Source organism: Peromyscus eremicus, chromosome 18, assembly GCF_949786415.1.
Source record: "Peromyscus eremicus chromosome 18, PerEre_H2_v1, whole genome shotgun sequence".
Lineage (NCBI taxonomy): Eukaryota > Metazoa > Chordata > Mammalia > Rodentia > Cricetidae > Peromyscus > Peromyscus eremicus.
This window is the reverse complement of record NC_081434.1, coordinates 6998890-7019490: the sequence shown is the minus strand read 5'-3', so window position 1 is coordinate 7019490 and position 20601 is coordinate 6998890. Positions and strand designations below refer to the sequence as shown.

General features: G+C 47.1%; 1 protein-coding gene across 1 annotated transcript in view; it reads left to right on the top strand.

Moving 5' to 3' along the window:
* Positions 1 to 20601, top strand: part of Ppm1h (protein phosphatase, Mg2+/Mn2+ dependent 1H) — a 262604-nt gene that overhangs the window by 210270 nt on the left and 31733 nt on the right. The window contains exons 7-8 of the mRNA XM_059245150.1: positions 12163 to 12226; positions 16159 to 16266. Of these exons, the coding sequence (XP_059101133.1) occupies positions 12163 to 12226; positions 16159 to 16266 (172 nt within the window). The remainder of the gene's footprint in view (positions 1 to 12162; positions 12227 to 16158; positions 16267 to 20601) is intronic.

Below are 20601 nucleotides of genomic sequence, written 5' to 3'. Positions count from 1 at the left end.
TTCCTCTCTAGGACCAGACCTTAAACCCCATTAGGGGGTGCTTTCCTAGAGAGAGCAGGAGGCCCCCCCTTTTATGTGGCTGAGATGAGGAAGTTGTGTACTTCCTCACTTTGAACCTCGGTGTGCATAGACGACGCGGTTGCCAGCCCTCTTCGGTCTCTCAATGAATATGAATCATTTTCAGACAGCTCAGAGTTGGTGTTTGTACCTGGGTCCAACAGAGATGCGTCAACTACGTAATAATGGCTTAACACGTACAGACTTTGGCCAATATAAATTTATGACACTCCAGGGACCAAAATTAGAGAAGAGTAGACTTATTTGGAGAGCCTCAGATTGACCTCACCAGGGGTCATATAACTGAATAGCTATTGGAAATTGCTGTGGACACATGGATGTAGGAAGCCAGCCAGTCAAACGATCACACGCACACATTCACACATGCACAGCTTACATTTGGCAGTAACTCAAACCTGCCAGGTAGTCCTGACCCTGTGGCAGAAAAAATTGAACCAGGCCAGAACATAAAGGCTAGACTCCAAACTACCTTGCAGATACCAGACATTCCTGAGTCCCCTCAGACTCTCTTCCCAAGGGACCCATCCTCCACAGCTCTGATAAGAGCCTCCTCATGTTAAAGCTTGCCTCAGACTCAGTATCCCTGTCTGTCTGGCCCCATCTTTCCAGCAGGCCAAGTTCCCAGTTTAAGATGCGTCTGAGGATTTTCTGAAACACTTTGAAGCCAGGCAAAAAAGGCTCTTCAAAGATAACATTTGAAAAATAATAGTAGGACTTAAACACCAAATCTTGTGTGACTATAAAGGAGGGGTGTGTGTGTGTGTGTGTGTGTGTGTGTGTGTGTGTGTGTGTGTGTGTATGTGTGTATGTATATGTATGTATGTGTGTGCATGTGTGTGTGCATGCATATGTTCCTACACACACACACACACACACACACACACACACACACACACACACACACACACAGCCAGCAATGAGGGGGTGAACTGGCTGCCTGCTAGCACCAACCACACCAGGAGCAGGAAGCAGCCTCCATTTCCGAGACTCTGTGGCCAGGCTCTGGGCTTGATGCCTTTGGAAATACAGATGGCTGGCAGAAAAGAAAAAAAAAAGCAGCATGAGGTGGCTGCCAGTCCCGCATGGCTTTTTCCAGGAAGACCTAAAAAGAGTCGGGGTGGGGTGGGCCAGTCAGGGGAGAGCCGTGACAGATTCCAGTATTGCTCAATTGGGGTATTGCCAAGCTCCGAGAGCCACCGCGGGCATTTGGGCTTCAAGCCTGAGTGGGGTTTCCTCCTGGGCCTTGTGGGATGTGAGCGGCTGTTGAGACTTTGTTCTAGGGAGGCAGCAGTGGGGACCCGAGGGCAGGATGCTTCTTCCCACCATGCCTCCACCCAAGTGCGCTCAGCCTGGTGAAAAGTGACTGTGCCAAGGCTAGGACTCCGTGTTCTGAAGAAAAGAGACCACGTGTGGCTTTCTCCTCCCTCCTGGAGAGGCAGGCAGTGGGCTTCCACCTAAAAGGGAAAGTAACCCAGCAATTCTCCCTTGAGATTGCTGTGTAGAGCTCAGGCATCCTGCTGAGGCCTGGAGCTTGTTTGGATAAAGGTGCGTGCAGGCTTATATATCGTTGATTGACAGCACAGAGGGCTCCAGTCAGGGCGGGTCTGTTGCTTAGCAAGATGGTGTCTCTGTGGGCATGTGGTGCATCTGCCTCTGGTGGCCAGCTCTTTAACTCCATATCTATACGGAGGAAAGGATGAGGTTCCCGTGACCTTAATAGTCCCAACCCATGCTTCCTTAGCAGGTTGATTAGCCTTCATAAAGGGCGTATTTGCATTTAGTCCTTGCAAGGATCCTCCGAAGTATCCAGTCAAAGAAGCCAGTTCAGGCATTTTGCAGGGACTCTTCCTGGGTTCACACAGCCGGTACACGTGAGGATTGCAGTTTTCCTTCCAAACCACCGACGCTGAGCCTGGTTCACTGTAGTTCACCACAGTGGGCTCTGCCAGAAGGGGAGAAGATCCAGGAAGAGCAGTCCTCGGGGGAAGAGAGACGTCCAAGGCGACGTCAAGAGGTTAGTGGAAGAATGTGACTCACTGCTGTGTGTCACTGGAGATCACAAGATGACTGTCCAGAGTCTGTCATCCCCAAAGGGAAACAATCCTCCACTTCCCCAGAAGGGATCATATTCTGTTTAAATGACTATGAAGTCTTGCTAAGGAAATCAGTTTAAGGGCACACGAGCAATTTTTCTGCCCCTTCTTTTCTAGTGAGGGGTCGTAACTTAGGAGAAAAGGGGGACTGTGGGAAGTACTCTGTGTGCATGATGTCCAAGTGTGAACTCTGGACTCCAGTTAAGAAGTCACAGTAGGCCGGGCAGCGGTGGTGCATGCCTTTAATCCCAGCACTCGGGAGGCAGAGCCAGGAGGATCTCTGTGAGTTCGAGGCCAGCCTGGTCTACAGAGCAAGCTCCAGGACAGGCACCAAAACTACACAGAGAAACCCTGTCTCAAAAAACAAGAAAACAAAAACAAAACAAAACAAAAAATCACTGGGGAGGAAGTTCAGTGGGTAAAGTTTGTGCTATGTAAGCATGAAGACCCACACTCAAATAGAGCCTCCATTTTAATCCCAGGGCTAAGGAGGCAGAGATAGGTGCCCTGGGACAGGTTGGCTAGCCAGCCTAGACTCATTGGTGAGCTTCAGGTGAGAGACCATGTCTCAAAAAACAAAATGGTTAACTCTTGAGGAGCGACACTTTAGGATGGCCTCTGGCCTGCACACACCTATGCACCCACACAGACATGCATCCCCCAGGGGAGGGGGTCCTCCGGCTGGGCACGAAGGACTCCCCCAAAGACTAAGAAGAGCTTCATTCTCCTTTCTTACCGTCTTCTCTTCCTCCTCCCTCCTTCTCTTGCTTCTTGTAATTTCACTTCTCCTAAAGTCCTTTCGGAAGCCATTCTCCTCCCTCAGCCCCCAAGGTAGGCTGGACTGCGGCTAGACATCACAGTGCAGGTCTCAAGATGCTTCCTCAAGTGGAAAGCAGACCTTTAAACTGTGTTACTGTCGAAGATTATGTATGTAAAGTAACATACATTGAAGTTAATGTGCGCACAGTGTACAGAACTGTGACTTTTAAAAATGGCTGTCCCAAAGGATGTTGAAGAATTACTTATAGAAAATAGTCGTTTGGAGAATCATAAATGTTGTTTCAATTACTTTGCAACTATCTATTAATATGTATAGGTAATGAAAGAAAACCTAGAAATTTTTTTTTGTTTTGTTTGTTTTCCGAGACAGGGTTTCTCTGTGTAGCTTTGCGCCTTTCCTGGATCTCACTCTGTAGACCAGGCTGGCCTCGAACTCACAGAGATCCTCCTGCTTCTGCTTCCCAAGTGCTGGGGTTAAAGGCGTGCGCCACCACCGCCTGGCTGAGAACCTAGAATTTTTAATATAAAGAGCACTGCTAGTCGACAACTTAGCTCTGATTTTCAGCCAGAGAGAAGTCTGCTGAAGGCAAGGTGAATGGAAACGCTAAGCCAGTGGTATATCATTTTAGAGGGAAACTCACTAGCTGAAGGTGGACCGAGGTGCAGCCTTCATTCATGCACTCAGACCGTTAGCGTCTGGGTTCTGTGCACCGTGTGCCAGCTTGCACAACTGTCAATGTGAAGAGAAGTCAGAACTGAAGAAAGAATCCCGTGTTCTCAGAGAACTCACGTTCAGAACAGAGATGGAACGCACGTAGTGAACTGATTCGCAGGGCGCTAAGTGCGGGCCGTGAAGGGCGGCACAGGGCAGTGAGCAGCGGGAAGCGCTGTGCTTTGAGTGGCCAGAGAAGGCATTTCCTTATAGGATTAAAGGGAGATCTAGGGGTGGAACAGCCCAGGAAGAGGAACGAGGGTCTCACGTTGTTAAAGGAACAACCACCACCAAAGCATAGCGGAAAAGGAACAGAGCATCCCGGGGCACCAGTGCCCGATCAGGAGGGTGTTCATAGATGGGTTATATGAAGGTGGGTGGGGGTGGGGCAGACGGGGGGAGCCTTGGAGCAATGCTGAGAGATTTATTACAGGCCACCCAACCAGGCTAAAACTTATGAGCAAAGCTTTTTCTCATGAAAATTACAAAACTGACCGAGGGGTTGGTCAGATGTGCTCTTGGTGAAGGCGGTCTATAGCAACGGCTCGCCCGATAACAGATAGAAGGATCTCTGTGACTACATGGAGATCTCTCGAGTTCAAGCGCTCAGAGCTCAGGAAGGTGGGTGAAGCCCGCACCCCTGAGACCGTGAACTCATGAGACTGAAATGTGAACTTCCTCTGCATACAAGGAAGTTCTTGGCTTCTGTTCTGAAGGGGAGACTAGAGCAGGAAGGTGCAAAAGGCCTCTATGGGGGAAGGCAGAATGCATTGATTTGCTTATTTGATCGACAATTTTTTAAGCACCCGTAGTGTGTTACAGGTGCCAGGAACGGTCTGGTTACCTAGCCAAGAATGTCCACTCTCACAGAACTCGTGAAATGTGGGAGACCAGTAGGAAAGAAAGCACAGTGCATTTGTGACTTCTGCGCTTTGCTGTGACTGAATACGTCACAGAACAACCTAAAAGAGGGAGGACTTGGTTTCAAGATGGTTGCCGTCCATCCGAGCCCAGAGGGCAGGGTACAAAGCAGCCCAGGTCATTGCAGGTGCAGGTGGTAGCTAGCGAGGAAGCAGGGAGCAGCCAGAACTAGGGGCTTGCAAAGGCCTGCCCCTCTTGACCTAGCTAAGGTCCCACATTCTAGACCCTTCACAGTCTCAAAACTAATGCCACCAGAAAAATTTTTTTAAAAATGAACTTGAGCCGGGCGGTGGTGGCGCACGCCTTTAATCCCAGCACTCGGGAGGCAGAGCCAGGCGGATCTCTGTGAGTTCGAGGCCAGCCTGGACTACCAAGTGAGTTCCAGGAAAAGGCGCAAAGCTACACAGAGAAACCCTGTCTCGAAAAACCAAAAAAAAAAAAAAAAAAATGAACTTGAAGAGAATATTTCCGATCTGTAATGTCACATAGAGTAAGAAAGAAAAACGCTGTTAGGCAATGGTCAGTGCTATTCTGTGGAAGAAAAATAATAAGGTCAGGGGGTTGGAGGAAGGGGAGCGATTTTCAAAAGGCTGTTTGAGTCCTTTGTGGTATAATGGGAAGCCATTGGAGGGTGTGAGAGGGCAGTGTGACAAGATCTGATGGAATCCTTACACTGATGGATCTAAAAACGGAGCTGAACAGTGTCAACACCCTTCCTTCCCCAAGCCTGGAGATACTGTCCTGGCACCATGGCCTCTGGCCTCGGGTGTTGCATGGAGGAATAGTGAACCAACGATCATCATGTGGAAGAAGATGATGGGGCTTGGACTCTGGTGGGGAGAGGAGACAAAACCGATGTGTAATTCGTTTTGAAGGTAGGGGTGAAAGCTTTTCGCCTGACGTTGATAGAATATTCAATCCTTGTTCTACTCAGATTTGGGAAGGTGAGGAGTTCTAGGCTGTTGGCAAGAGAAGTATCAAGTGTTTGTCACCAGTAGAATCACATTAGAAAGAACCAGAGGCAGAGAGTAGTTACAGGAGTGGGCCACAGAAGGAAGCCGCGAAGAGCCAAGGAAAGGAGAATGTAAGAGAGAGGGATGGTTCAGGAGTGAGTCTCGGAGATGAGTGGGGTTCTGGGTGGGGGTAATATGATCAGGGTGTGGTATTGTGTTCCCCAAAATATTGTAAACTTCTCTGGGGTCAGAGAACAGAACAGCCACAATATTAAACATAGAGGTTAGGCAGTGGTAGCACAGGCCTTTAATCCTAGCATTCCAGAGGCAGAGATCTGCCTGGATCTCTGTGAGTTCAAGGCCACACTGGAAACAGCCAGGCATGGTGACTCATGCCTTTAATCCCAGGAAGTAATGGCAGGAGGCAGAAAGGTATTTAAGGCGTGAGGACCAGGAGCTAAAGCTGGTTAAGCTTTTAGGCTTTTGAGCAGCAGTTCAGCTGAGATTCATTCTGGATGAGGACTGAGAGGCTTCCAGTCTGAGGAAACAGGATCAGCTGAGGAATTGGCGAGATGAGGTGGCTGTGGCCTGTTCTTTCTCTTTGATCTTCCAGTGTTCACCCCAATACTTGGCTCTGGGTTTGTTTTATTAATAAGACTCTTTAAGATTCATGCTACAAGGGTGCTCGTTCGCTCACTCGCTCATGGGGATCAGAGAAGGATGATCATCAGGAAAGGCCAGAAGTAAAACCGAGATTCCCAAAGCCCCATCAAAATCTGTGGCATTACTGAGAATCCATCAGGAGTAAGACCAGGAAAGCAATCTGAACCTCGGCTCATGTCAGGGTGGGACAGGGTCCTGAGAGACAAAGGGGTGAAGACAGATGGGTAGCTGAATTAGAACAGGGGTGGAAACACTGTCTAGAAGAGCTGAGGCAGGAACAGCAAGGACCTCTCTTGCCTCCGGAGTATGAGGAACTAGGCGAGCGACAGTAGCCGGAGACAGAATCAGACGGTGCCTGAGAAGTCGGTCTCTATTCACAATCCTTCCTTGTGGGGTAGGATGTCCGGCTGATAGATCACTGAACTGGGGCACATGCGTGGATTTTGCCCTTGTAAGGAACCTGATCCTTTCTTCTCTTAGCCTTTTGGACAAAGAGAGTCCACTTGAGCTGCTTTCTACACAGCCTGAGAGCTGTCTCAGAGACTCCCATGCCACGAGGACCGAATTGGCCTAGATGAATGCTTTCTCCACCACTGCTGACTTCATTGTAGCTCTGAGTAGTGTGAACATTAATGTCTCATCGTCCGCTCTCTGCTTGGAGACCCACCTCCAGTCTCTTCGCGACAGACCAGATTCCCCTCAGCTGCCTACCTGTCTGTTGTTTGCCTTAAAAAGGAAGTTGAGAGGCTGGAGAGATGGCTCAGTGGTTAAGATCACTCGCCGCTGGCTGCTCTTCCAGAGGACCTGGGTTCCATTCCCAGCAACCACATGGCGGCTCACAACTTACAACCTTCTCTAATGGGATCCAGTGCCCTTTTCTGGAATGCAGTCATTCATGCAGACAGAGTACTCATATACATAAAATACATAAATAATAAAAAAAAAAAAAGGAAATTGAGTCGGGTGTGGTAGCACATGTCTTTAAACCCAGCACTCTGGAGACAGAGGCAGTGGATCTCTATGAGTTCGAGGACAGTCTGGCCTACATAGCAAGTTCTAGGACAGCCAGGATGACATAGTGAGACCCTGTCTGAAAACAGAAACGCAAACAAAATTCTAAGTAGGTGAGTACAATAGACTGAAGTTAACAAGGTAAAGTTAATAAGGGTGATAGAGTCCTTTATTCAAAGTAAACTAGCTTCTGTGCCCCGATAAACTAGATGAGACTTCACCAATGAAACCTTTTTAGATCTCTTTCTTGTGGACTGGGGTCTGTTTTGTTTGGTTGTGGGCTGGGGGTTGTTGTTGGTTGTTTATTTTCACTCACAGTCTCAATCTGTGACCGTGAAGCCCCTCATGCCCTGGCATGCACACAGTACGAATATTGTTTCCTTGATCTTTCAAGAACAAGGTAGGAATCAAAAGAATAATTTCATTCTTAATTAGACCACATCTCAAGAGCTTTCACTTAAGATAAGTGGCAGTCTTGAGGACACTGGCAGACCAGAAAAGCCCATAGAGGGCCCTTGTCACAGTCTGGGATGTTTGATTAACAAATGTGTTGAGTAAATGGTGGCGTGAGTGGTGATAGGTGGTCCCCAAGGTCCTATGAAACATGGTTGAAAGAATTAAGGAAGAGGACACTGAGATGGCTCATTCCAGATGTCTTTAGAGTTCTCAGACAGAAACATTGTTTGTTTTGAAGACGGCATCTCTCCATGTAGCTCTGAACTCAATATGTATACCAGGCTGGCCTTGAATTTACAGAGATCTGTCTGCCCCCTGCTTCCAGATTGCTGGGATTAAAGGTGTTTGCCACCATGCCTGGCCTGAAACTATTACTTTAAAAAAAAAAGTTTATCTGAGGGTAGGAAAAGCCAAGAATGTACTAACTCCTTTATAAGCCTTGTATTCATTCTCCTCTCATAAATATTCATAAAGGAGTTGACCCCATGTAAGCGTGATCTAAGAGTCTTCCATATGTTTTTTAAGTTTGCTGTCTTTGAACAAGTGATTGCTGGACTAAAATCCCTGATCAGTTATATTATTATAAAGCTGGTGAGTGATCTGGTTTTGAATTTTCTCTATTCATTTAACAGAATTTTCCAAATCTTAGAATCTAGAAGAAAGGAACTAGTCTTATGGCTGTCCATTCTTGGTTATAACATCAGACAACCTTGGCTTGGTGTCTTGGCCCTCTCCAATTCCACCATCCTCCTCTCCTCTCCTCTCCCCTCCCCTGGGTGAAGAAGAGGGGAGCTGTGGACAGGCCGGAAGCGTGAATGCTCTAGTCTGAACGAGGATGATAAGGATAACACTGGACAGGGCCTTGCAAGTGGGCAGGACCAGGAGCAGGCCTTTCACTGCCCCGGAGGTCTGAGGATCTCCGTCCTCTGAAGGATGGGGATAAGCTGCCTTTGTGGCCACAGATGAAGTGGGCAGGGATCAGACACAGGTGTGAGGACCCAGCCAGTCACTTCCGCTATTTACCCCACTTCCTTCCTGTAGATTTCATCGGCTGCCAGGCGATGGCTTTGCTCTCTTGCCACTCAGAAGGCGTTCTGTCCCCACTTGCCAAAAGTTCTCTTTTCCTCATCAAATACTTGCTGGCTACCCACTCAGAGTGGTCTCATTCCAGGCTTATTGGCCAGAAGGAAACATCCCCAGAGGTTAGCCCGCTAGCCTACGTCTTCGGAGTGCTTCCTCCAAATGGTTGAGAGCCATTCACTTAATGTGTGCTCTTGGGAAAGTAACTTCATTCCCTGTCCCTGTTTCCCCATCAGTAAGATGGGGTCTCCTGGCAGATTTTAGAAACTCTACATGACTACCAAGCCCAGTGTCTGCCCCAATAAATTATACCTGCCGGAATTATTCTTCGCCCTAAATCTGTACAGACTCTCATCTGGTTGCCAACTTTTGATTCTTGAGGGTTTTTTTGGTTATTGTTTGGTTTTTGCGACTGAGATGCACCCCGGGGCCTCCCTCCTGCGGAGCGCGAGCTTTCGCGGTAAGCAACACCCCGGGTACCGAGGATTTCGCGCTGTTATTCCGACTCTCGGCGCGTGGAAGCCCACTTATGTAATGAACTGTGCTTGATCCCCGGCAAGAGTGAGTGGGAGAAAGCGTTGTATGTTCCCGCAGTACAATGAGTGTGCTTGTGTGCCGCCGGAGGAGGAGGAGGAGGAGGAGGAGGAGGAGGAGGAGGAGGAGGAGGAGGAGGAGGAAGGGTTCACGTTTTATTGAAAGCCAACACCAGTGGGAACAGAGTAACTCTTTCTTTTCCCAAGGTTGTTCATTTCTGTTTTTAATTCATCTTGAAATGGGGTCTCTTGGAGCCTAGGCGGGCTGGGAGCACACTATATGTCCAAGGATGACCTTCCTGTGCCTTTGAACTTAAGATCTGCCCTCTCCCCCCTCCCAGCTGCTGGCCTCCCAGCTGTGCTTGGGGCTTCCCGCAAGCCTTCTACCAACTGAGCTATCCACCTGGTCCTTGTTTCTGCCTTAAATGTTTTGGTTCTAAGGATAAATTAATAAGCTAAATATAACGTTGAATTTTTTCAGTTGCCGTGGTGCCGGGGTAGCAACTCCAAAGGCAGTGTAGTGGGTCTGTCTTTCTGAGCTGTGTGACATGGATTTTGTGGTCCTGGTGGCCTGTGTCCTGAGAGGATTTGATGATCTGAGCTCTTTGTGGCGTTAGAACAGTTTTCTCTCCGCCTTCCCAAGCCAGGTGAATCTATCTCGTAGCCAGTCTCTAGGGAGTGCTTTCCCGTCTTTAATTCTAGATCTGCTGCTGTCTGTCTCCTTCCCAATTCCAAACTCCTGGACCAGCATCCCAAGGCCGGCCATGGGATGACTCTTGGCACATCGCCTCCCTGTCTGAGACCTGTCCTCTCACCCACACAGCATCCTTTCTCAGCCCGTTTCCTTCCCCTCCTCGGAGTCATGCTTCCTCTCCTCTCAATAGTCAGATGATGAGGGCCTCACTGCTTAGTTCACCTCCAAGGTAAGCTCGCCGGAGCTCAGTCTACAACAGAGTCAAATCTGGCTGTACGTTAGCGTTTCCAGGGCAGCTTTCAAAAACAAAATACCTGATGCCCAAGTCTCTTTCCAGAGAGTCTGCTCCGTGATGTGGCCTGGGGCTCAGGATGCTTTAAAGCCTTGGCAGGTGGTTCATTATACAGCCAACGTTGAGAACCACTCAACACAGTTGATCCCTAAGCTGGGGCTGGATTCTAATAATAGCTTTATTTGTTCCCCCAAGTGGCGTATGTACCGCAGTGTTTAAAATAGTTCGTGTGAGTATATTAAACATCCAAGTGGCTAATTTCCACTTTGTGTTAATTTGATAGGTTTAAGGGAAGGAAATGCTGTGGTGTTTTTGTTTTTGTTTTTTCTTCTTGAAAATTCAATTTCTGGGTTACTCTGGGCTCACCTGCCGGGAACCGCGGTGGTTTTCCTGCACTCTGAGCATAGCTGTGCCGAGCACATACTCAGCTCTGTACATCGTTGTCGACTCGCCTGGTTTGATTGATGTGGATACTGAGGTCCAGAGGATACGTCCACTTACTCAGTGCTGAACTTGAACCCGGGTGGATTTGATGGCACAAGCTCACCGATTCTCTGACCCGGGAAAGAATGGCATGTCCAGATAGTTCTCTGGACAACCGGGCGTACTTTCTTTCACCTTGAGGGTGCACACTTGGTAAAAACTTTGAATTTTCAGGTTTAGCGTACAGTGAATGAGGTCCAGTATGTTGTCTTTATCACATGTCGTCATACTTTGTTCTCAGTGCCTTTTCATATGGGTTGCATGCTTCTATATATCAACAGAGTCCGTAAATTTGATTCCCCTTCACTCTCTAGCTGCCGAAAGTATAGGTCTGAGAGGCCATTTAATAAATGGGTTTTCTCCATACATTCTAAACCTACCCTACCCTGCCTGTACTTACTCTTCCTAATAACTTTATGACCTTGGTTGATTAATGAAGTCCTGAGGACCCCAGCACACATTCATTCTGGGGTGGTGAATGAGTAGTGATATCTCCTCCCAACCACCACGACCATTTTGCAGAAAGGGGAAGTGTTACACCAAAAATTAATTACCTGCTAAATTCTGCTAATAGCTGCCCTTAATTGGGTCCTTAATGAGCAGAGGCTCTGTGATGAGCCTTTTGTATCTTGTGCTCTATCCTCACTTTGCAGAGGAGGAGAACGAAGCAGAAAGGTGGATCTTCTTTGGCCAGAGGGCACAGATAGTAGCTGGCTATGGTGTTGGCTTGTTTGTTTTTTAACTTGCTTAAGGGTAGATCTAGGACACATGGCTTCATTCACTAGCCGTGACATCTAGACATCTCTGTCTGCCGCAGACCAGTGACATATCAAATAGTTTTCTGTGTGGCGAATGGCCCTCTGAAAGCTATGGTGAAACAATTTTCTACCCACCTTGACTCTCATCCAGAGGTCAAACGGGCGCCGTGCCGTCCACCCCCAGTCATCCCGATGGAAGATGTTTGATGTAAACATCCCCCCGAAGGTGAGAACTGGTTCTTGGAGGGTGTGCACACTCCATTTACCCCCTGAGTACTGCTGTTTATCACAGCTGCAGACTGCAAGCAGGGTCCAGTGCCTGGATCGTTTCAGTATCGCCAAGGCACTAGGAACAGAGGTCCATCTCCCCTTCTCACTAATCACGGTAGCTTCCTCCCTCTTTAAGAATACAAAGACTTGGTATTTCCTGACTTGTCAAGGTGTATGCACACACACACACACACACACACACACACACACACACACACACACACTTCTATCTGGAGAATAGAGAATGGCTGTATAAACAAAGAGGTGGACAGTGTGGTACATGGATGGGATCCCTAGGAATATGAGGCTCCTAGCAGCCCCTGTCAGGGCGGAGGTCATTAATTGAGTGCAAACCTGTTTTACAATGTTATTTGTCCCCTTCTAGGGCATACAAAACCATTGAGGATGAAGACTTGAAGTTTCCCCTTATATATGGAGAAGGCAAGAAGGTAGGCACAAATTCGTCCCTGGAATGGGAGGAGGCATCTGTGGCCTTGTGGGCTTTGTGTCGTACGGGGCGGTCCGTCTCCTCCACTCAGCGCTTTGGGATTTTATAGCCGTGACGACTTGAACAACATCGCATCCATCATTCTTCGGGTCACCTGTCTTGAGGGTCCAGAGAGTGGCAGGATTTGAGGGGTGTGGGTGAGCAGTCAGTTTTGTGAAAATGGCATCCCATTCCCTGCCCATTTGAGTCACTCTTTGCAGGTTTAAACACAGCCACTTCCACATACATCATCCTATTTTATAACTGAAGTCAGCTCAGAGGCCAGTCAAGCTGGCTGTGTGTCACCTCTACGTGGTGGACTAGGCAGCTGGAACTTCAAGATGACAGCCGCCCAGGCAGACCCACACACTGGCAGAGGACAGCACTGGTGTGGAACTGTGGCTTTCTCCTCTCAGCTAGTGTCCTTTCGTGCCGCCACTGACGTACAAACGGACTTTGCACGCCAGCTTTTTCTACTCTGTCCCCAACAAAGGGACTCCGGAGTGTCACTGTAATTACACTACAGGATCAGTAGCCCAGACGGAGATAACAGAACCGTCACTGGGTCCCAGCGCCCCTGTCAGAAGCAAACGCTGAATGCCATGATTGAGCTCAAAGAGGACTGTAGACATGGGACGTGTGAGCAGATTCGGAGGAAGTCCGGATGCTGCTGCTGAGAGAACTGACCTGTGAACCCATACCCATTTAAACACGTCCTACGAACACAGCCTGTTTCCGTTCCGAGCTAAGAGTTTCAATTAGAAGTGGGCAGTGTGACCCCAGTAAGAAGATTCTTCAAGCGAATTGTCTGTCAGTATTAGATAGTATTTATAAATCCAGAAGAAACGACTCGCAAGACTATCGAAGCAAGGTCTCTAGTGTGGGCCCAGTACTGTCCCCACCCCCTGGTCCCTGGCCTTGATACATGTGGAAGCACTGAGTACATAACATTCGCTTATGTTCTGTGTGCTCTCCTGAACGGGAAAACGGACTGCCATCTTCCTTAGAAGGCTATCATCAGCACTGAGATTGTTGTTGTTTTTCAAAACTAATTTTTCTTAAGAATCGCATACATGTCTACCATGATACCCATCACTCCATTTCTCCTCTCCAGTTGCCCTCCATACCCTCTCCAACACACCCCACCCCCAACTTCATTTCTTTTATAACCCACTTGATAGTATCCAGTTAGTGCTGCCCTTAAGTTTCACGCTGTGAAGCCATGCTCGGGAGCACAGGAACCCTACCAGTGGCCACACCCTCAAAAGAGAATGATTCTCCCTTCCCCAGCAGGTATCAGCTGCCAATTAACTCCTCTCTCAGGGGCAAGCCTTGCAGAGCACCTCCCCGACCTGTGCTGGAATCTTTTAGCGGGCTTGGTCTTGTACAGGGAAGTGCGGCTTCAACAATGAGACTTAAAAGATTTTGGTTAATTGAAACATCTGATTCGCCAAGATATCCTAAAGCCTCTCGGTCAATATCCTAAAGCCTCTCAGTCAGCTCACGAAGGAAGGCAGGTAGTCCTGTGAAGAGTGATGGGTGAGTTCTGCCATTGTAGCTCCTTGGCGCTGTGGAAAACCACCGGACACGTCTCTACTCCACCCTGGAGGGAAAGTGGGTACACCATCCCTGTCTGAGTTCTCCTTGGTTTCTTGGAGTCTTTTTTTCTTCCCCCCTCTTTGCAAACTCCTACTCAGGCATGGCAGTGTATTTTTCACAGCTGTTACTTTTTATTTCCAGAAATTCTAAGTATCCTTGTGGGTAGCACCTGTATACGTGTAAACAAGTTCAGTCACTTCCAATAGCTTTTGCGTTCTTTGATCTAAGCGTGGGCGTGTGGTTTTTCCAGCCAGAGAAGCTGCTCTTGCAGGGAGAAGGCAGAAGGGCCGTGTGAAGAGACCCAGAACGTACCCATTTCAAGCTGAACACTCCTTCACTAGAACTGTCCAGCCTCACAGCCCAGCAGAGAGGGCTTCTGAAGACTCTCTGGTCCCAGGTCCCTGGCTTCATATTCCTGTCTTTTTTTGGATACCCTTTGAATTGGGTATCCAAATTATCATGACCATAAATGTGTCATGGGGGTCAGTGAGATGGCTCATGGGGGTGAGGACACTTGCCACCAAGCCTGATAACCTGAGTTTGGTCCCTGGAGCACACATGTGGAAGGAAGAAAAGAACTGATTCATGAGGTTGTCCTCTGACCTCCACACAGTCCTGTGGTACACAGGACACGGACACACACACACACACACACACACACACACACACACACACACACGGCATGGTGGCTCAAGACTGAAGCAGGAGGATTGCAGTGAGTTGAGGGCCAACCTGAGCCTCAGTGTGAGATCTGTTTCAAGCCTGGCCCCCAAAATATCATCGTCTCATTTTTGCAGTACCGTAAACTATGTCTACCTTCTGACTTGAGATGACCACAAATCCACAGCGCCTCAAAGAGACAAGGGTGGACAGACTGTATTAGATTATGATGGGTTTTTCTTTCTTTCTTTCTCTTTGTTTTTTGTTTTGTTTTGTTTTGTTTTACATTTATTTATTTATGAACTGCAGCGCCTGTGTAGAGATCAGAGGACAACTTACAGTTCTCTCTCTCTCTCCCTCCATCGTGTGAGTTCCAGGCATCAAATTTAGGTTGGCACTTGGTAGCAAGTGCCTACTCTCTTATCCTGAACTTAGTGCTGCTGCTTTTTTTGTTTTTTTGTTTTGTTTTGTTTTGTTTTGTTTTGTTTTTTTGAGACAGGGTTTCTCTGTGTAGTTTTGGTGCCTGTCCTGGAACTCACTCTGTAGACCAGGCTAGCCACAACTCAAGTGCTGCTGCTTTTATTTACTTCATCCTTGCCTGTATGAGGAATTTACTCTTACTACTCAAGTCACAGAGGAAAATCCCAGCTCAGGTCTTTGAACTGCAGCATTACATGGCCTCTATTATTGGGGACATAATGTTAACGCCATTAGGTCGCACATCCCTCAGCCTGACAGGAAGTCTACCCCTCTGTGTCTGCCTTCTGATACTGTCCATCTTTGGCACCAAGCAGTATTGTCTCCACCATGAGACCGTCTCAGTAGAATTTTTGTTTTCTCTAAATTCACATATCCCATTGTTTGTGTGCCTTCCAGAACTTAAGTACATTTTATATATTAGTTGGATATGTACCCCTTGCCTCCTCTACCAAGTTTCTTCATAGTAGAGATGAAGCCTTGTGTCCCTTCCATATAGTATATACACATTAGATGGTCTAGGAGATATTTAAGGTGACTGTGTAGATATTAATGCAGTATTTTAATTCCATAAACCATTATAAACAAGTAGAGAAAGGCAGAGATGTACTGGTGACATTCTGTTCCTTTCCCCCCAGAGGGAATTTGTAGGAACATTGAGGTAGATCATGGAGTCTCTAAAAGATTTATTTTCTCTAGCCATAAAACTTAATAGTTGAGATTTGCAAAGACAAGAGCTGCCTCAGACCCACTTCATCCTTTGTTATTGCCTCTGATATTGCTGGGGATGTAGCTAGGATCCAGCAAATACTTGTAGCGTGAGTGTGTTTGGAGAGATGGATCATGGGTGGGTGGATGGGTGGATGGGTGGGTGGATGCTCTTGATTTAGTATGAACTGATTTCAGCAGCTGTAGATGATCCATGTGTTATGGTTTATTTTCAGCGCTCTTCACTCCAGGCTCTGCAGAAGAAAGCTACAGGCAGAGCAGAGCAACCTAAGTAAAGCCTACGAGAGAGCAGTGATTTTGATGAGCCTTTCCTTTTTAATACTACACATCCCGGTTGTCAGCCAACAGCACAGACTGATAGGCAAGAGGAAATGGGACAGGATGCTGTCCCTGTGTGCATTGCTGGTAACTCTCTGTTTATACTCCTAGGCCCGGGTAATGGCGACTATTGGAGTGACCAGGGGACTTGGGGACCATGACCTGAAGGTTCATGACTCCAACATCTACATAAAACCATTCCTGTCTTCAGCTCCAGAGGTACCACATGAAGTTTTTGTTTCTATTTTGTACAACAAAGGATTTTGTGCATTATGCCTTCCCGGACCTCCACCCCACATCCAAACAATAGCCAGCATGACTTCCATGTACTAATGTCTCTGGTGTCACCCTGTTCTCACTTCGACTACCTGGATCCATACCCTCACCATCTCCTACTTAGTGAGAGCTGTGTCTTCTCCTCATCACCTCCTTTAATTCCTCCCACATATTGCATAGTGACTATTCCCAAAGGGCTGTTCTGACTCCTTGTGTCTCAGGGGTCCTCAGTGGCACTCTGTGGCTCGGAGCAAAGCCCAACTCCAGTTGCCTTTCCAGGCTTGCATTTGATCTACATTTTTAATCAGATCTTTGTTCCCCGGCACACACCAAAGGAACTCAGTTACCGCATATGACCTTCGGTTTCTCATGCCTGTTGACATCTAGACTTGCCTGGAGTGCCCTCATCTCCATTCACAGCATCCAGTTCTCTCTGTGGTTTAGCTCAAATGTATTGCCTAAGACAGTGGTTCTCAACCTGTGGGTCGCGACCCCTTTGCCAAACCTCTGTCTCCAAATAGTTACATTATGAGTCATAACAGTCGCAAAACTACAGTTGTGGAATAGCAACAAAAATAATTTTATGTTTGGGGGTCACCACAACATGAACTATATTAAAGAGCATTAGGAAGGTTGAGAATGTCTAAGGGGACATCGTGATTTCTGTTCCTCAGACAGAAGTCTTCTCTTCATGTACTCTTCATATACACAGGGAAATATTCTCTGAGGCTTTTTTGCTCAATACCTTGTAGCTCAGCAATTCATCTGTGTATTACCTCACTTGATTGTGGTTAACTAGGGAACTTGGGTCATTCAAGCGTCGTTTGGAGAAATTCATTGAAAAAATGCATTTGTCATTTTGTCTATTTAAAAAAATCCTACTGTATTTCCTACAATTCTAGAAATGTTATGAGGTTCTATATTGGCTTTCCTGATGTATTATTTAGAAAAGATTTTGTTTCAATGCTCAGGGAAAGAAATCTAATAATATAAAAGTCTAATAGTAGGCCAAGGATGGTGACATATGCCAGTCATCCTAGCACTTAGGAGACAGAAGCAGAAATGTCACTAAAAGTTCAAGTCAGTCTGGTCTACACAGGGAGACTGTCTCAAAAATCAAATGACATGGGCTAGAAAGATGGGTCAGAGGTTAAGAGCACCGACTGCTCTTCCAGAGGTCCTGAGTTCAATTCCTAGCACCCACATGGTGGCTCACAACCATCTGTAATGAGATCTGGCGCCCCCTTCTAGTGTACATAATAAATAAATAAATCTTTAAAAAAAAGCAAATGACATGGGGCATAGTGGCGCACACCTTTAATACCAGCGCTTGGGAGGCAGAGGCAAGTGGATCTCTTGAGTTAAGAGTCCAGCCTGATCTATAGAGTTAGTTTCAAGCTAGCCAAGGCTAGATACTGAGACCCTGTTTCAGAAAACAAAGAAACCAAATGTAATGATGGTTTAGAGATGGAATTTTAACAGTAAGAAGACTTTGTTTTTGTTGTTGTGAGTTTGGGCTTTGTTTTGTCTTTTTTTTTTAATTTATTCCCTGAAAATTTCATACATGTACACATATATTTTGATCAATGCCTCCAATGCCTAGCCCCTCCCAAGTTCCCTTTTCCATAATATGTTCCCTTCCTTACTTACTTCATATCCTCATCTTTTCTTTGTCGGAGGGAGGCAGTGGTGGGGTTTTGAGACAGGGTTTCTCTGTGTATCCCTGGCTGTACTGGAACTCACTATGTATACCAAACTGGCCTTGAACTCATAGATCTGCTTGCCTCTGCCTCCTGAGTGCTGGGGTTAAAAACAGCCATCCAGGCCCTCCAGTTCCCCAGCAGAACTCTATAAACAAGGACAATTCTTTTTGAGAGTGTCAGAGTTGGAGCTGGCATGGAAATTTCTAGGCATAAACATTAGGCATGAAAGACGTCTTTTCCAATAGACCCTGGGGTTATACATGAAGTTGGCTTAGTAAAATATGGTAGCAGTCCACACCCAGAGCCTGTGGACAGGTGTTTTCTTTCTGAACTCCTGCAACAGTTCTTCATAGTAAGGACCACAGTTGGACAGAATATCCAAAGTCCCCTGGAGTTCCTAATCCCTCCTCGCTGGCCAACATCAAGACCGGGGAATAAGTACTAAAGCTGCTTCTCGCCAGAGGAAAGTAATAAATTCTGAACCCTGAACTCTTTCCTTTGAACTCCACTGAGCCCGGGGTTTGTAACTGAGCTCATAAAACTGTACTTTCCCCCTTGGGGGAAAGGCATTCATCCGACATGTTAAATGGCACCTTCACCTTTGTACTTTCCAGAAGCCTCCCTGGGGATCTCAGGAAACACTAATTAAGCATTTTTGCTCTTTCCAGCAGCCTTAAAACTTCTTTCTCAGGCTCCCTCCCCCATGCACACATGCAGATCGTTCTTTATGTACAGGGGACAGTGGCGTAGTGTAGTTTGGAGGACGGTCACTGTGCAGTTAGACTTTAGAGCATCCAGCCATGGTGCTGCCCTTAGCCTTAGAGAACACCGACTCCGCAAAGGCCTTTCGGAATAGCGTTCTGCGGGGCTGATCGTTGGCTGTGGCCATCATGCTCAGGTTAGGTGTCAGAAGCGTGGTTCTTGTGTTTCACTGAAAGTGTGTACTTCTAGTGTCTCCCCATCCAATGTCCTTAGGATCTGACAGGCAGCAGCTCATTCCGAAGAGAGCGGTGACGTAAACAGTTATTGTACCCATGCTGTACACTGGGGTAATGAGACTCACAAAAATAAATAAATAAATAAATAAATAAATAAATAAATAAATAAATAAATAAATAAATAAATAAAGAACTCCCCCAAGGTTGTACAATTGTCAGGTAGCACACTGGTGCTTACAACCCACATCTAATTAGTTACAGGGTCATGGTCTTGAAAGCTGAGCTCAAGAAATGTCCATGGTTAGGGTCAGAGTGACTCACCACGTACTGGTTCTAGAGCTCTGTAAAGGACACCTCTGTCTTGAACCCCAACCCTTGGTCTTATTACCTCAGTGGCTAGAGTTTCTCAGAGAAATACTGTTGACCTCAGACTAAAGCCGAAGATGATGTAGTAAGGAAAGGTAATTGGGATGGACAGTAATGGCCTCTGTGTGTATGTAAACCTAGGCCAGACAGAACTGTGTAAAATACGATTGCATGCCTACAGTTTAGCTTAATGGATATATAGTGTATATACCAAGATCTCTTGCCCAAGATTAAATTTGTTATACATATTTTAAATGTTTCCAGATGGAGGGGCCTTAGCCAGAGTCAGGAGAAGGGGTGGGGGAGGGTCCCATTAGAAGAGGAACAGTTTGAACTGACTACTGTGGAGGTTAGAACAGAAGAAGGTCGTTCACCCCACCCCAACCCCCACCTCCATTCCTTAAGGCTAAAACCCTTTACTCAAGGGGATGGTGATAAAATCGTACCCAAGAGAGAAATGGCTAGGCAGGTTCTGTTGGGATCCCAGAAAGGCAGGTTAATTTATTTAAGCCATCTAATGAAGGAGCACAGACCCCCTCCCTGCCCTCATTACCTCCCCCCACTCCCAAGCACCCCACCAGCACTCTCTCTGACTTCCTCCGAGTATTTCCCGGCTCCGCGTCGACTCTGCCAAGCATGGATCTTTATTTCACATTTGAGTTCTAAATTTCAAATCCAGTTCAGTCTGGTAGTTTTAAGGACTGGGGCTCTCGGGTGGGAGGAGGAGGTGAAGAAATGTGATTTAATTCTAAGAAAAAGGACTCAAAAACCTTCTTGGAAATTACCATTGTTACCATTCATCATTGTAACTCCTAATTTGATTTGACGAATTAAATATAAATAAATCAAAACCATGTGGATCAAATTTATGTAAAAAATGCACAGGGGTTTAAAAAATTAGAGAAGGGTTTCTTTCTAGCCAAACACATTTTCGGTTTTGCTGAACACAAGGCGCTGGAAAAAGCCTGAGTTTGCCAACCCTGAAGAGCAGCGGCCAGGTTTCCTGAGCCTCCCCTCAGACCTTCTGGGGTCTAAAGCAGAGATTTCTGGCCAAGGCCTGAATTCCACAAGAGGCCCTGCCGAAGAAGAAGGGGGCCTGCTAGCAGCAGGCTACAGGGGAGTGTGGGAGCCTTTTCCTCTCTGGTCAACAGCTCCTGCCTTTCTTTGTGTGACTGAGTGGGCAGCTACCACCCCCACCCCCACCTCCCACCGCCACCCCTCCACACACCCCCGACTCTCTCCAGCCAGGTCTACCTCTTGCCTAATTAGGA